Below are 17,110 nucleotides of genomic sequence, written 5' to 3' on the forward strand. Positions count from 1 at the left end.
TGCAGATAGATGGGAAGATGGTTAGAAAACGGGATATATATAACCAGATGTTTGCAGGTTCAAATCTTGGGTGGGGCACATTAAGCACGGTATATGTTCCTTCATGGACATCCAGCTTTATGGGTATTAAAAAGGTGTGTGCATTGTAAGATAAACCAGTCGGTCTTAAGTTAGTTTCTCCAAGAAAATAACATTGTCGTTTGATGTGCTGTTTTTTGACATATTGTCCATATAACAGCTACTCATTACTTTGAATACAGCGGGAAAATGGTGTCAACAACAGCACAACCCAAATTAATTTATAACGTTAAGACCCGTCAGTTGAGATGAACACAGCTGCTACATGGATGAAACCTTCCCGGCAAACACAAGTTACATGTTCTGTTTAATACGCGTGGTGATTTTCGCCTGATGCGGATTTGACAGAAGTGCTGACGCGCTTTGCCTCTTTAAACCAATAACGCAATGACCCAGCACCGTGTGTGACTGAGCGAGTGTGTGTGTGTAAAATAGAAAATATGTCGAGCTGCCTATTACGGCGGCTGTATATTATTAAAGTCACCCTGCGCGGTCAATATGACCCGAAGGACTCCTCCGCTCTAAATGGTTACCAGAAAGCCTCATTTCATAGTTAAATAAATAAATATGTATATTTCAATTTGTCAGATTATAAATCAAGAACAATAACTTAAGCGGCACGACCCTGTAAAATATTTACACCCTGTAGTTTAATCAATCAGCGAAATGTCAGGCTCATTACGGAAATATGAACAGATTGTGTGATCTTTTTAAGTAATCACCCTTATTGGTTTAGATTTCCTCCTGCCTTGTCGTGTCACTTAAGTTAATGGGAAGGTAAGGGAATGAGCGACGGCGGCCATAAATTCACATCTGTCCGACTTTAACCGCCTCACAAATGCAAGAAAAAAGCCAAGTTTTGGTAATACACTTTATTAAAATGGGTAACTGTTTAAATGCTGGGTTGCGTTTAGGAAAGACATTTTTGCGTACGGTGCTTGAAAAAAAAAGAAAAACCACAGAGAGGGTGTTCTGTATTTACGTGCACACGAGAAAGGTAACAATCAAAGTAATTGACGATTGGTACAGCAGCGGGCTTTACAACTAGCTGGGGCAGGCATACATTTGATTAAACAGGAAGGGTGTAAGATAAACTCGTATAAGGGCGTAAACGTGCGGGGGGATGTTAATACTATTTTATAGAAAGCCTGTAGGAAACACCTTCTGTGAGTGCAATGGAAAATGCTGGAAATTCCCAGCACTATGGTAGTCTGTGTGATGAAGACGCAGAGTTACTCTCAGATCTGCAGACTGCGTCTATAGCAGCTGGTCATGATACAGGGAACCAGACCTGTCTGTTTTTAGCCAGCGTGACTCACTGCCTCCTTTTCTCTCCTGTCTGTTTTGTCTCTTCAGAGCTGCAATGTTGGCAGAGAATCCTGGAAACCCTTTGAACTCTGACCTCCTCCAGAGGTTACCCTGCGGCAAACATGAGCAGGTAGAGCTTTTAGAGGGTGCTGGCCCCTCTGTTTGTAGGAGGAAAGGACATAAAGTAAAAAGTAAAACAAATCAGTCCATTGCTGTTCTTAACAATTGGTTTTTTACAAATCATTCAACATGTATCCAACCACGTTATCATCCTAATCATGATTTTTTATGTGTTAAAACCAATAACTAAAGTCAGATTAAAAAATGTATTAAGGTAAGATTCCTTTACTGAATGCACTCTCATTGGATCGTCGCAGTGCCAATTACATCTCAGAGAGCTAAACGCAAAAATCATTCTTATGAACACCAATGATGCTTTTCTATTCTATTCTATTCTATCTGCTCTTAGAGTTGTACAACATACTGTATTACTGTTTTTTTTTTCAGTTGTGAACGTATACACCACAATACATTTTACTAGACAGTTAACTGTCTATGTACAGGCTTGCTTGAAAAAGTGCAGTTAAGTTACCAAATTTCACATGTTAAGTTTTAAAACTACTTTTGATTGTGATCTATTGCTCTGCTCCAAGTGTATCTTGGAGTGTAAGGAATTGCAGTTTTGCAATTAGAAATGCAGTAAGGAATTGCAGAATTACACAGGGAAGACAAAGCCCATATTGCCACGTGTGTGATTGTGGACATTGCATTATTGTGGTATTTGCTTCCCTGTGGCAATTTGTTGCAATAGCACTATATCAGAATAAAATTTGATTAACTGACTTATTTCTGTCGGGCGGTGCCGTGACACGGTGTATGTGAATTCACTGCTTAATATGTCAGAGAGCACTGCCACAAGGCTGGCACTAAAGACACAGGTCACTGAGTGCCACACCTCGCATTTGTCATGTAACCTCATTGAAATATTAGTGCTGACGTTCTCCTGACCTGTATGACGTGCACAAGGGTAAAATACGCAGGTTACTTTGTTGACATGTCTTGCTGACACTGCGAAGAATTGAAGTTGATCTCACAACCCCCTCTGGTGGTCATTTGTAGTCACAACACTGTATCAGGCAGTCATTATAGGCTGCCTGACAGAACTTGAATAATGCTTGCCTTCCTTTCCAGCTGACCAGTTGCTTCTAGTTTCCCGGCAGACCTTTGTAATTGTTTTGTAGCGTGACACCTCATCATTTTTTATCACACGTGCATCCCTCAGGAAGCACTTCTTGCTCTGTTGCAGCTGTCTCTCTCTGTCGAGTTCTTCAATGGTACAGCAGTTTTAGTGCTGTGCATATGTGGCCAGCAGGGGGCAGTATCACGGCGGTCAGGAGACGTCCTGAGGCGAGGGACCTCCCAGCGCAGCTGCTTCCTGGGGGTGGAGACATGGGCGGAGCTGGTGTGGGAGACCTGGGAGCTGGGGAGGGAGTTCACCAAGACCCTGCTGCTGAAGAATGTCCACGGGAAGCTGCAGAAACTGAGCTTCAGGTGAGTCTCGGCGTCCAGGCAAGACTGCAGAGTGTTCAGGAGAGTCAGGTGAAGCCAGTGTTGAGGTGAGACTGCGCAAAGTTCAGATGAGTGTGAGAAGCAGGGCGGGCTGAACTGTGAAATAACACAGTTTGAATATTATCATTAATATATGCATTATTAATGTCTCCCTCAGGCCTCCTGTCTCGAAGTCCTTCTCCACGCTGTTTCCACACACCATCACCCTGAGTCCAGGGACCTCCTTCTCCTTGCCCATCACCTTCCGCCCCCTGGACAGGGTAACAGAGTACAGCACCCTGCTCTCAGCCTTATCTGTACACACTTAACTGTGTTTCTCAGGCAATGGAGAGTATTCAGAGCAACATGTGCGCCAGATGAGTCAAAATGAATGTAATACTGCACATATGAGTTTCCCACTGTGGTGATACTACTGCTTTAGAATTGGAAGTAATGGCTTGCAGGACACTCATAGATGTAAAGCGGGGATATGTAAGCGAGATAATGTATGTGGAGTGGAGAGCCATGGGTGTAATCTCTGCTCCCTCCTCTGTCTTCCCCCTGGGCAGTGTGAGCACTCAGACAGCATTGAGTTCCAGAGCCGGATGGGGACCTTCCAGGTGTCCCTGCGTGCCACCGTCCCACGGCACGCCCTGGTGGTGCCTGAATCGGTGCTGCTGCCCCCCTGCGCTGTCCTCGACAGCTCCCGGACCACCTTCCCGCTCCGCAACGCCAGGTAGGAGTATGTGGTGCAGAGGAGGCTTTAACATGCAGGTCTTTACTGGCTTTACTTTATTCACTGAGAGTTCATAGGATAAAATGAGTTTTCTGTTGTTATGATATAAAAAGGAGGTCTTTTTCTCTGATAAAAATATTCACAGATAAGCACTTTGTAGAGAGATTGCACAACTGCACTGCACCTTTGACCCCCAGACAACCCCCTTTCAACGCATAGCACTGACCATCACTGTTTTGTCCCCATCTCTAAGCACAATAGCCCTGTGCATCACTGATTTGTTTCCCCCATATTGTCTCACCTTGTGCATCACTGATTTGTTTCCCCCATATTGTCTCACCTTGTGCATCACTGATTTGTTTCCCCCATGTAGTCTCCCCCTGTGCATCACAGATGTGCTTCCCCCCGTATAGTCTAGCCCTGTCTGTGACTGATTTGGTTCCCCCCAGACAGGCTAGCCCTATGCATCACTGCCCCACTTCCTCCTCTGTTCCTCTCTCTCAGTAAGCTGCAGACGAAATTCCTGTGGGAGGTGAGCGGCCCCTTCCAGCTGTCCCCAGAGAGCGGGGTGCTGGAGCCGGGGGAGGAGCGTCACGTGATGGTGCTCTTCAGACCACAGGGGGCGCTGGTGTACCAGGAGGAGGCCAGCTGCGTGTTCGGGGACGATGGGGAGAGCCGCTGCACCTTGCTCCTGCAGGGCCTGTGTGAGTGGCATACTGGGGTGTGTCTGTCTTAGCAACGGTCACGACCGCAGGGGTGACCTGGGTAATGATGATACAATGGGTATCCTGTACATAGGGTTTCAACAGGTGACTCTCACCCACTCTACCAGATGGCCCCACACTCTAACAGTGTAATAGTTTGAGGGGAGTCAGGCTGTGTGTGAATGAATATTCTGTACATTTCGTGAGGTGAAACGGCCCTGTGTTCGACACCTCCCCACAGCGAAATACCCCCATCTGCAGCTGCATGCACCGGGGCACGAGGAGGGCTGCAGCGTGCTGGATTTCGGCAGCGTGCCCGTCGGCATCTCTGTGGAGAGACACTTTGAGATCCGCAACCTGTCCCCGGTGAGTCCCCAACCCTGGCCACTGTCCCTGTGGCGACCGCTCAGCGAGACTCCATATGGCACTGAGTAGCTCTTATAAACAGATCTCTGACACGCTTTCTTTCTCTTTCTTACTCCTTCTCTGTCTGTTTTTGCTTCATCTGTCTTTCTTAATTTGTGTTCTTTGCTTTATGTCTCTTTATGTATCTAATTTTCTTTCTCTTTTCCTGTCTCTTTTGTTTATCTTTTTTCTCTCCCACTCTTTTTCCCTTTCCCTCTCTTATTCTCTTGTTCTCTCTTTCAATCTCTTTCTCTGTTTCATTTCTCTATCTTCCCTCTCCCTCCCCCTCCCCCTCCCCCCCCCCTCTGTTTCGTGGCAGGTGAGTGCCCCCTTTGCTCTGGCTCGTGTTCAGCGGCCGGCGCTCCTGGAATCAGTGTTTGGGTGTGAGGCACGGGAGGGGCGGGTGGCCTCGGGTTCGTCTGTGAAGGTGCCTGTGTCCTTCTCACCTCGCACTGTGGACTGCACCAGTGTGGAGTACCTCTCCCTCACCTGCCACGGCGGGGTCAGCAAAGCCGTCCTCAAGCTCACCGGCACCTGCACAGGTGAGAGAGGGATGTGACAGGGACGTGACGTACAGATTACATTCTACGTCATTGTCATTAAGCAGATGCTCTTATCGAGAGTGACTTACATAGGTTACACTTTTATCCATTTATACAGCTGGATAGTAGCTGAGGCAATTGTAGATTAAGTACCTTGCCTAAGGGTACAACAGCAGTGCCTCAGCAACAGGTTCCTCTCTAGCCAAGATCCAGGAGCATGTATGCCATTATGATGAACTTTTTAAAAAATGTATTTTTGCTGCTACCGTCATTGGAAAATTTGTATCGTTCACTCTCCGATGTAAAATGTGAATTGAGGGTTTATCTCATTGACCACACACGGCTTCACTGGTTTGTTACTTAACCCCTCCCTGCCTGGGGCATCTTGCTCTCTCATAGGCCCATCTGTGTCGCTGGGGGCTGCGGTGCTGGACTTTGGCTGTGTGGAGCTGGGCAGGGAGACGTGGCGCACCGTGGAGATCGCTAACACCGCCACTGCCGAGGCGCACTTCCAGTTTGACACGGACACTGCGGGGCACAGCGTCTTCAGCCTGGACCCGCCCTGCGGCACGCTGCCGGGCAACAGCAGCCTCGCCCTGCGTGTGCGCTTCCGCCCGCGGCACCCCATCCCTCACCACAGGAGAGTGGCCTGCCTCCTTCTGCACCTGGTGGGTGTGGCCAGAGGGGGGGCTACACATAGTGGGTGGGTCAGTAATGGTGCTTAGGGGGTGGGGCCTGTAACGGCAACAAGATTTACTGAGGAGTGGGGGTCGCCAGGGACAAGCAAAAGTGGGTGTGACTAGAAACTACACAAACAAGGTGTGGTCAGAGACAGACAGCACAGAGTTGGTGAGGTCAATGATAGGCTTGTGAGCTCCGTTCATGTACCGTACCTGAGATCTGGACTAATTTAATGTGGTGAACACATAATGCGTTATTAAACGTAAATAAGTAACTAAGACACAAATGATAGAGTTCACTGAGAGTGATGCTGAATCTGAACAAATAGTTGTGTAGGTTTTACATCATAAGTGCATATACATGCATATTAGCTTCAGTGTTAAACATGTCACTAAATATGGTTTACTACCCACATGGAAGGAGCCTCTGTTTCTGGACTTGATTGGCACCTGCCACTCTGAGGAGCAGAAGCCAGCTGTCCTGAGCCCGAAGCACTTGCACCTGTACCAGCTGCACCTGGCCCGCGGGCTCACCTGCTACCCCCCTGACATCCTGAGAGCCATGCTGGAGGAGAACAAGCTGCAGCTCGACCAGGAGGAGGCGCTGATGCTACGAGAGGTGCGCTCTGAGTGAGTGTGTGTGTGTTTGTGTGTGTGTGTTAGGAGGGCACTTGCTCATTACTCAGATCTGCAGTTTGCAAAAATCGCACAGATCCACTAAACTGTATATCATATGGACATATCAGTCTCATCACAAGTGTTCACTATAAGCCCATCCAGATGATGTTAACACAAAAAAATTGCAGCGCTTCTCAAAACTGATTCCTAGTAACAAGCAGGATATATCTCTGTGTGTGCATGCCAGAATGCCTGTGTGTGTTTGTGTGTGTCTTTGAAATTGAAACTCTGTTTCTTAGTCTTATTACTGCATGGTGTTAATCCTACTATGACATGGACTTCCTCCAGGACCTGTTGGAGACCCCGGCTGTATCAGACACCCCTTTCCCTGAGCAGAGCCACATGGAGGAGTACTTCCAGGAGGCTGCGGGGGTTGCCGTGGGAGCGGAGCTCGGAGGGGGCGACTCCCGAGCACCCCCCCGCTCTCACGTCACAGTGGACCCCCCCGAGCTCCTCTTCCACGACGGACCCCGCTCGCTCCCCGTCTCGGTCACCAACCACACCAAGGGCCGGCTCAGCCTGGTCTGGACCCCGGCCCCGGACACGCCCTTCTCCATCAGCCCCGCCTCCTGCGACCTGCCACCCCTCAAAAGCACCTCCTTCAGGGTGACCTACGCCCCCCAGCAGGACAACACCCTCCACGGCGCCCAGCTCGAGTGCTTCGCCTTTTACAAGGTGCAGCACATGATGTAGGGGTTTAGGACCTGGGCTTGATACCATAGGCTTGTTGGTTTAAATCCTGGTTGGAGCACTGCTATTGCGCTCTTGAGATAAGGTGCTTAATCTGGATTGCCTCCAGCTGTGCAAATGGATGAACTGTAAAATATGGGCTATGTAGAACCCACTGGAGGTAGTGATGATGCTCATTTCTGTTTGACGCATTTGCTTACTGTGTGGTGAAGGAAGGCATCTCCTTTTCTCTCCTCCTGCCTCACCAGGCACTGAGGGACTATCGTCAGGTGGAGGAGCACACACTGTGTCCGCCCTGGTGTGTGACCGTGAGGGTCAGCGGGCACTCCTTCCAGCCTGGCCGAGAGCACTTCATCCCCCGCTTCTCTCTGCAGCGCCCTCAAGTGGTGGGTCATGGCACAGCTACGAATTCCACTCCAGCAGATATTTAGCATAACAGCGTTTATAATGTGATTGCATGTGGCTCTCTGTCTGGGAAGGAAAAAGGGAGAACGTGACAAACCACCAAAAGTAAACAGGTTTTAATATTTACGATGGATCTTAATTCGGGTCTTAATTCATAATTTTAGGGGTTTAAGCTGGCACAGATGTCCATTGTTTTCATTGGAAGCTACGTTTTCAGCTCTTTTGCCAAAATATTTGTATTCTTGTGCTAAATTAGACTTTACTAATGAGAATTTGAAAATGGTTGAATTTAGTCATTTAATCTCTTTTATTCCTTTGGCTTTGTGGATTCATTTGGGATTTCAGCGCATCTAGTGTTGCTTTTTTTCTACTGTTGTGAGCTTGCTCCCTTGATTCATGGACTCTCCCTCCTTCTCTCCTTCCTCCTCCAGGTGTTCCCACCACTGGCCCAGGTGTGCTACAGCACAGTCCTTCTCCAGAACACAGGGGACCTTCCCCTCACCTTCAGGCTGGACCCTGCCGAGTGTCCCTCTGTCAGCGTGGTGCCCACCAGCGGCCTGGTCAGGGGCGGAGCCCACCAAATCCTCACCCTGAGGACCATCCCGGGCGAGAGCCACGCCCACAAGCTGCCTCTCTCCCTGCAGTTTAACGCTTCTCCCAATCACACACAGGTAACTGAGCATGCTCTGTCTCTTTCTTTGTGCGTCAGTGTCTGCATGCATGTGTATGTGTGCTATTCCTGGTATTTCTCACATACACCTGGCTGTATGGAAGGTCAGGAGGGTGAGAGGTCTGTTGGGATCTGTGTTGTGAAATAAAACTGGCCTGAGGTATGTCTGAGGTGAGTCTGAGGTATTTCTTTGACCTTCTCTGCGGAAGCTGATATACCTGTCAATGTTTTGTATGGCAGTCACAGTGTTTTTTTTCCCCACTGAGCGTGAGGGCAGGGCATTTGTGTGAATAAAGCGTGTATTTGTGTGGATCCAGGAGCTGACCGCGGTCAGCGTTGCAGAGAAGCCGCGGGTGTCTCTGGAGGGGGATGGCACCCTGTTCTTCAAGCCCACAGCAGTGGGCTCCGCCTCCTCCTGCCCCCACACAGTGAAGAACCTGAGCCGCCTGGCTCTGCGCTTCCAGTGGCGAGTTTGTAGCCCTGACGACCGAGTGCTCTCTGTTCAGCCAGCAGAGGGCGTTGTGCAGCCCAATGAGGCCCTGGTGAGAAAGGGGGCCTTTCACTTTGCTCCTTTTTCCAGTCCTGTGATTTTCCTTATACAAATATACAACCTTTTCATCTGAGGGGGCATTGTAGTTTATGATGTCTCAGTAAAACAAGTGTCCTTATCGAGCTTATAGAGCGCGGTTGGAAAGTAGTCTGTGTAAATTGTAAGTAAAGAGGCAACATTCTTTGGCTTGGTCCTGTAGCTGTGCTGTGATTGGCTGTGTCCCAGGTGCATACGTGGTGCTTCTCCCCATTGGCTGAAATGCAGTATACTCTGAGGCCCACCCTGATCTTCTGGCCAGCCCAGAGCCCTGGATGCAAGAAGTCCCGTCTCTCTCTCAAGGTGGTGGGGGAGGCCTCCAAGGGTTCCATCCAGGTCTCGTCTGCTCCTACCTTGTCGTTTTCTACATTATTATGCATGATATTCATAGTATAATCAGTGTCAGAGTGGTGATACTGTAATTATAGAAAAATGACTTTTTCAGGCAGAGCGCTCTGTACTCGACCTGGGTGAGGTGCTCGTTGGCAGCTGCCTGTCAGGTGACCTGCCGTTGATCAACAACGGGTCATGCCCTCTCAGCTTCTCCCTGACTGTGAAGCAGTGCATCGTGGGTCCCGGCCTGCCGGAAGACGATCCCGTTGGTGAGTAAGTGTGAGCTCCTGGTCATTTCTCTGTTTTCTGCTTTTCGCTCTTTAGGGACCAGCTGCTGTGTTGTAAAAGGGGACAGCAGTGTGGTAAAGAGGTACAGCGGTGCGGTATAGAAGTAAGGAGCACTGTTTCTAACTGAAAGGTTGCTGGTTCTGTTCCCTGCTAGGGCACTGCTGTTGTGCAGTTCCCTCAGTAAATATCCCTACAGCTCCCTCAGTAAATATCCAGCTGTGTAAATGGACAAAGAACATCTGTTAAATGCTTTGGATGTGAGCATCTGCTAAATGCCTGTAATGCAATGTAATGTGAAAGAGCTCCTTTCCTCTGTCTCTGTGGTGATTTGGCTCCATGCCGAGTCCCACGTTAGTGCTGTTCCTCATCTGTAGCTCACATATTGAGGATCCACAGCATTGATATGAGTTCTGACCCAAACTCCATTCTTCCTCTCCCCCCGTTGTCCAGCCCTGCAGCTGGACTCTCTCAGAGACACTGTCCCGGCCCGGTCCAGGAAGATGGTGCGGTTCACAGTGAGACCGGCCCGGAGAGCCCGGTACTGCTGGTCCGTCAGCTACCAGATCCTCAGCTCTGCCGGTACTGTTGCGGGTTGCGAGTGGGAGGGCTGGTTATGCGACCAGAAAGTCTTGAGTGACAGTGATTGGTGTTCTTCCTTGCTTGCTGAACCTACGTCCCCCCATCTGTCTGTCTATCTGTCTATCTGTCTTCGGTGCTCCCTAGGCTTGGAGCTCGATGGACCTCAGGACCTGTGCCAGGTGCAGGGGGAGGGAGTGTTCCCCATGTTTCAGGTGACCGACGTCCGCGGCGGCGGCAGCGGGGAGGGGCGGAGCAAGCAGCAACTGTGGGAGCTCTTCTCCGTGGATGCACTGAACGCCTACCTGCGGCGAGACCCCACCCCGTCCGAGCTCACCTACAGAGTGCCCACGAGACACAGGTACCGCGCCTGCTCTCAGCGGTAATCACGATGGTGGCCTTTTTTAGACTTTTAGACCTTTTTTAGAATATCACAGGAGCAACAGGAATAATATTAACAAGCACAAAATGGCCTTTGACACAGTGAATGAGCATCAAGGTTAAAAACAGTGCATGAATATAAGCATGAAGCAGAAATTGTAGGAATAATAGCAGAGTTATGTGTGTGCTTGGCCTCCTGGGTAATACTGATCCTGGTGTGTGTGTGTGTGTGTGTGTGTGTGTGTGTGTGTCTCCCCCAGCCTGCGGCGCTCCCCCTCCATCTTCAGTCCAGTTCTGTTGGACTTCAACTTTGGCGCGGCGCCGCTGGGCTCAGAGCCCTCCACTGCACTGCTGATGCTGGAGAACACAGGGAACATCCCAGTGGAGTGGTGCGTGCGTGTGTGTGTGTGTGTATGTGTGTGTATTTTCATGTGTACGCGCTTCTGTATGTATATCTCTGTGAAGTGTATGTGTGTAAGTTATGTGTGTAAATATCTATGATTTGGTGTTTTTGTGTGCGGCCGTGTGTGCGTGTGAGTTATTTTGTGCTTGCGCCTGCTCATTTCCAGACTAGCTTCCTAACTGTGGTATTACTTTGCCATCCTCTGTCAGGTCCTTCCTGTTCCCAGAGGACCAGCAGATCGAGCTGGAGTACTGGGCGGAGAGCGTGGAGTTCACGCCCACCGAGATGCACCACATGAAGGTGCAAGACAACAGGCTGTTCTCCATCTCTCCCCGCTCTGGCAAGCTGAAGCCTGGCCAGCAGAGGGCAGTGCAGCTCAGTCACAGGTCAGACACATGGACAAATCCATACACATGCACACAGACATGCGTACAGATAAATACACATCCACACTTGCATCCACGCACATACTCAAGTAAACACGTGTGCATCCACGCACAGACGCAAACATTCTCACATACGTGCAAAAATACACGCCTGAGAAAGCATTGAGACCTACACGCCTGCGCTCTCCCTTTCTCTCTCTCACACAGCAAACACAGTGAGGTGGCTCATTGTTTCTCGTCCCACCTCTGTCCAGCTTGATTTACACTTGATTTGGATCTTAGGTAAAATCATGATTTCTTGGAAGAGTAGTCATGGTCATTAAAATAAAATTCCCCCTTCCAGGCATGCTTTTGCTGGGACTGACCTCCTCCCAGTCGTGCTGAAGCTGTCCCATGGCAGGGAGATCCTGGTAAGACCCTCACTGTCAGCTTCATACAGAAGTACAAATGTGATACATTCATACTGGTTTTGCTATAATGATATAAACGTAGCAATGCAAATTTCAGTTAATTGGATTTGACAATATTTATATTTTACTGTCCTTAGAAAAGGGTCAATTTATGGCACATATTTTTACCATCAGTGTCTTCACTATGGTAAAACTAACCATGGGAACTAAAATCTACTCTCAAAAATATTGGTGAAAATTTCAGAAATGTATAGAAGTGAGATTCAAAGTGCTGTTGTGTGTGTTTCCTCCGTTCTGCTGTTTGTAGCTTAATTTCGTCGGGGTGACAGTGGAGGCAGATAGGCCCTACATTCACTTCACCTCCAACAGGCACACCCTCGCACCCGTGGCCATCGGAGGGTTCAACCCCCCCAAACAGGTCAGCAGCTTTACCTCCTCTAACGCTCTTCTCCTAATTCCTCTCTTCTTGTTCTTGTTCCTGTTCTTCTTTACCTGCCAATGCTCCTCTCTGAAGTGATTTACAAAACCATCATGCCAGCATACATGAATTGTATATCACAGGACCAGAGAGAACAATAAGAATATTGGTATAGATAAAATTTGATGGCTGATAATGATGTATAGAACAGCAACGCAGTAGCATTTGTTTCTTGGTGTACATTGAACCGTAACAATTGAAGAGCAACAAACCTACAGCTCCTTCAGCTCCTTCCCACTGTTGCTGCTGTGCCATAGTCCTCTCTTTATGTAATCTCTGCCTGTGTTCCTGTCACTCCCACTCTCTGATGCCTGATGTTTCCTGCAGATCTACGAGCTCTACAATGGAGGCGCGGTCCCGCTCAGGTACCACATCGACACTGTGCCCCTGGAACAGCTGACGGGGGACAGTTTCGGGCACCCAGTCCTGCAGTGCCTGAACCCACGCGGAGAGGTGCAGCCCGGCCGCTCGGTCTCCCTGGAGTGGGTCTTCTCCCCCCTCGAGGCTAAGACCTACAGCGTGAGTAATCCCTCTGGCCTTGCGATGCTCTGCCTTGCCCAGCTTTGTCCTGTGGTAGTTTGTCTCACTCTGTGCTAATCTCTGTTACATTTACATTTATTTATTTAGCAGACGCTTTTATCCAAAGCGACTTACAAAAGTGCATACAGTAAGTATAGCGACAGTACGGGGACAGGATGTGTACAGTTCCACAATGAGACAGTTCTCAGCTGAGAGCAAGGTCTGTTTGAGGACACAGTACTATCAGATTTGTACAACTACAGCATATAGGGCAACTAATACAATACACCTTCAAACAGCAAACTTCAACAACTTCAAACGGCGCAATGAGTGTCAGAGTAAAGGTGGCAACAAGAAAGAATTTAAAAAGCACATCACAGCACATTGTTGCCCTTTCTTGTGTTATATTGTGTTGTCTTGTGTCCTGTGTCACCCTAACTCCACAGGTGGATGTACCCGTCCACGTGCTGGAGGGAGACTCTACGCTGGTGACCTTTGAGGGCTGCGGTTTGGACAGCAGGGGTCTGGGAGAGGCCACGCCCGCTCAGCCATACGGCAGCTCTCACTCCGTACCCAGCACACAAAGGGTGGCCTTACCTGGCCAGGTGAGGAGCAATGCCACCACCATGTTTTCTTCCCTCAGGAGTATGAGTGGTTTACTGTTAGCGAGCTGATTGTGCTGTCCGCGGGGATGGTCGTGTGTTGCGCGTGTCACTGAGAGGCCGTCGTCCCTGTCCTCTCTCTGCAGCTGGTGTTCCTGCCACAGGAGCGGCTCTCTCTGGGCGACGTCCCCGTCTGCTCCCGAAACACACGCATCCTCTTCCTGACCAACGTCTCCCAGACAGACAGAGTCCTCTACACCTGGGACCTGGCTGACCATGACCAACAGGTCTGTGTGTGTGTTTGAATGTATATGTGTATGTGGATATTTGTGTGTGTACGTGTGTGCCTGTCTTGAACAAGGAGTGTGTGTGTGATTGTGCTTTGTATATGGGGTGTGGATGTGAGTGTGTCTTGTCAATGGAGTGTTTGTGTGTGTTTTGGTTATGGGGCATGCACAGGTGTGTTTGTGTTTTGTATATAGAGTGTGTGCATGGGTATTGTATGAGGTTGTATGAGTGTGAGAGTATTGTATGTGTGAGGGTATGGCTGAAGGTGTCTCTCTGTAGGTGCTGCAGATCCAGCCTGCTTCTGGGACCCTGGCCGCAGGAGAGAGCGCCCTCTGCATCCTCACCCTGCAGGCCTCTGGCAGCCCCAGCTTCTACCAGCTGGACCTCATCTGTCAGGTGAGTCAGAAACACACGTACACATACACTGCACTGCTTTACAGCAAGCTGATCTATGATGTCATTAATCATGTGATCTGTTGCCAGGTGACAGCAGAGAGTGCAGTCACACAGTACCAGCAGGAGCTGGAGGACTGGGAGCAGGAGAGGGAGAGACAGAAGCATGAGTTCACCCTGACAGAAAAGGACACCTGGCGCCCCAGTGAAAACCGGGACCGCGGCCACGTCCTGCAGGATGACGCTCAGGTCACAGCTTTACCCAGACACCCGCAGGTACTGTTTGCCGGGAGACACGAGGCACAGACAGCTCAGTCAATTTAAGCCAATCCCTCTGCAATTACCAAAACCTATTTTTTCTACCAACTGTAATGGTTTCATAAATCAATTTACACTAAATACAGTAAACGCGTGTGCTTTGCCTGATCTCTTCTACTGAATGTTCTAATATGATTTATCATATATATATAATGATTAGTCTACGCTCTTTGTTAAATGCTCTGATGTTGGTTTCTTTTGGCTCTAGGAATGCGTATTGCCTGCACAGAAAGTGGGGGCTGCTATCAGAAAGTATAAGGTAACTTTTATTTTGAGGTCATTTCAACATTTGTCAATAATAAAATGTTTGCATTGTGTCTGAATTAAAATGTCAGCACACAAATGTGAATCATGGGTAGGGCCAGAAAAGGTTCTGCCAAAGCAAGTTCATAATGGATTTAGTATGAGAAACATTATTATCACAATAATAATTTCAGATTAATTTTCTCTCTCCCTCTCTTCCTCCCTGTCTCTCTCCCTCCCCCCACCACTCTCTCTCTCCCTCTCAGACCCTGCCCCCCATCCGCGGCAGTACCAGTGCCCTGGGGGGAGTTACGTGCGCGAGGCCCACCTGGGCGGAGCGGCGGGCCCAGAGAGAGGCTGCCCAGCTGTGGAGGAGGCCGGAGCCGCCCCGCCCGGCCCTGCTGCACCTGGGGGTGACCGCCCGCTCCCACTCCCTGCTGGAGTTCCAGCGCTGTTTCCCCTCCAGTCTCAGCGCTCACTATGTCCACAGGTAGGCCTCGTCAGCGCCGAGCTCAGCCGAAGCGGCTCCTACCCACAAGGCTGCGCTGTGATTTTACGGACGGTTATTTCCAGGACTCTGAAGCCCAGACGCCCCCTCTCTGCAGTGCGTCAGTTAATACCTCAGCCAGGGGCCACCTCCACTCTCAGCCGTGGCTCTGAGAGAGAGATCATCACGCATACCCTCACCTCCATCCTCAGGTAAACCACATTCGTCCAACACCTCTCCTATCCCCTGTGAACAATGTTCTGTTGAAAGGGTCAGTATTTCTGTGTGTTTATGTGCCTGTGTGTCTGTATGTATGAGTGTATAATAAAAGCATATTTTACGCATACAGGAGCCTCCTCGATGACCCCCAGTTTCATCAGTCTCTGGTGGACAGCTCAGCAGACCCTGTGCCTTATTTCACGCAGTTGCAGACCACGCAGCCCCAGCGCTCCCCTCCTCATTCCCCTCCCACCAAGACCCTCTGTCCGGAGGACAGCACCATCTTCTCTCTTTCCACCCCAGGGACTCCCTCTGCTGGCCAGGAGGGGCATTGCAACACAGGCGTAGCAGAGCTGGAGGCAGAGTCGGCTCAGTCTGAGCCAGAGCCCAAGGAGGCCGGGCAGCAGGAGCAGCAGCTGAGGCTGCAGGAGTCTGTCCGCAGGTGAGTGGGCAGTCTGGCTGAAATGTCCTTTTGCCAAACTGTGCATATATATTCCTGTGTGTTGGTTGTCGGGGCTCATGCATTGATATATCTCGGACTGTGTGCCTCTGTGTTTCCCCCCTGGCCTGTGCCCCTGCCCAAAGGCTGCCTGAGTTTTGCGACCTGGTTGAGGACGTGCTGCTCAACACGCTGCAGAACCTGATGATGGAGGCCTTCCTGGGGGAGCTGGTTCTGACCGCTCGCCCCCGCGTCATTGCCCTTCCACCCACTTCTTCCAGGTGAGCCTCACACACCTGCGCCAAAACACCAAAAACACCTGCACCATACGTAATTATTCACAATAAAATCTGCACCACGCACTGTACAACAGCAAGAACACCTGCACCACACCTGTATTACACACTGTAATACCTGCACCACACCAGGAACATCTGCACCACACCTACACTACACACTGTAGCACCTACACCACACTTTATAACTCCAACACTATACACTGCAACACTCCTACACACCACCATCAGCATACACTGCAGAACTGCTGTCCTAACTGTCAGGTTATGTCAAATCTAAGACGATACAAAATTAAAACCACTTGATCGCTTGTGTTTTTGTGCAGGAGATCTCCGAGCTGTGGCTCTAGGAGGCCCTCCAGAGGGACCCCTGAGGTGGAGGGCACCACAGACCTCTCAGACTCTCAGGCACAGAGGCTGGAGGACCAGCCGTGAAGTGCCTCAGCTGGAGGCGTTAATGGAGCTAATGGACTTATACTGCTGTTTATTTACAAGGACTGTTTGAAAAAATATTGTTTTTGACAGAAACTGATTTTCTTTGTAACATATTTATCGCTTCCTAAAAAGCATAATCACTGTATTACCACTGCTTTTATAATCAAAGTGTTAGTATTACTGTGTAAGCATTTTAACTGGAAAGTTAATTTTAATATGTAAGTTTGTAATTGTAAGTAATGTAATTTTTTCACTTCCACATCATGTACGAACATACATAAAATATAATCACTAAATAAAAACTACTGGCATAAGATACCCAATTATTTGCAATTATGCGAACGCATGCGAAGCAAAATGCATGTACGCTGAGTGAGAGTCAGTGATGTTGAAAGGGAACCCTGTCCAAGGATTCAGAGCTCAGAGCTTACGTTTCACCAGCTAGATGCCGTTAAAAATGTGTCGAATATTAAATTATGTTGTCATATGGTTACCTGAGAGAACCTGATACAGCGCCGGGGCGGATATAAAGCAAAAGACGTCCCGGCATGCACTGCGCCATATAAAACTTTTGCACTCACATGTT

General features: G+C 49.3%; 1 protein-coding gene across 1 annotated transcript; it reads left to right on the forward strand.

The window, feature by feature from the left end:
- Positions 1-1,441: 1,441 nt before the first annotated feature.
- cfap65 (cilia and flagella associated protein 65) lies at positions 1,442-16,439 on the forward strand. Its single transcript, XM_036540789.1, is given in 32 exon segments — positions 1,442-1,516; positions 2,759-2,937; positions 3,113-3,215; positions 3,504-3,670; positions 4,175-4,374; positions 4,616-4,740; positions 5,099-5,321; positions 5,721-5,989; positions 6,423-6,620; positions 6,968-7,354; positions 7,618-7,755; positions 8,206-8,445; positions 8,762-8,986; positions 9,220-9,366; positions 9,476-9,632; positions 10,102-10,230; positions 10,375-10,588; positions 10,869-10,997; positions 11,221-11,397; positions 11,741-11,807; positions 12,115-12,225; positions 12,613-12,804; positions 13,251-13,409; positions 13,553-13,693; positions 13,974-14,090; positions 14,178-14,363; positions 14,614-14,664; positions 14,915-15,138; positions 15,222-15,347; positions 15,485-15,796; positions 15,940-16,123; positions 16,416-16,439. Coding segments are annotated over 32 exon segments (5,376 nt in total).
- Positions 16,440-17,110: the final 671 nt, after the last annotated feature.

This window comes from Megalops cyprinoides, chromosome 11 (assembly GCF_013368585.1).
Source record: "Megalops cyprinoides isolate fMegCyp1 chromosome 11, fMegCyp1.pri, whole genome shotgun sequence".
Classification (NCBI taxonomy): Eukaryota; Metazoa; Chordata; class Actinopteri; order Elopiformes; family Megalopidae; genus Megalops; species Megalops cyprinoides.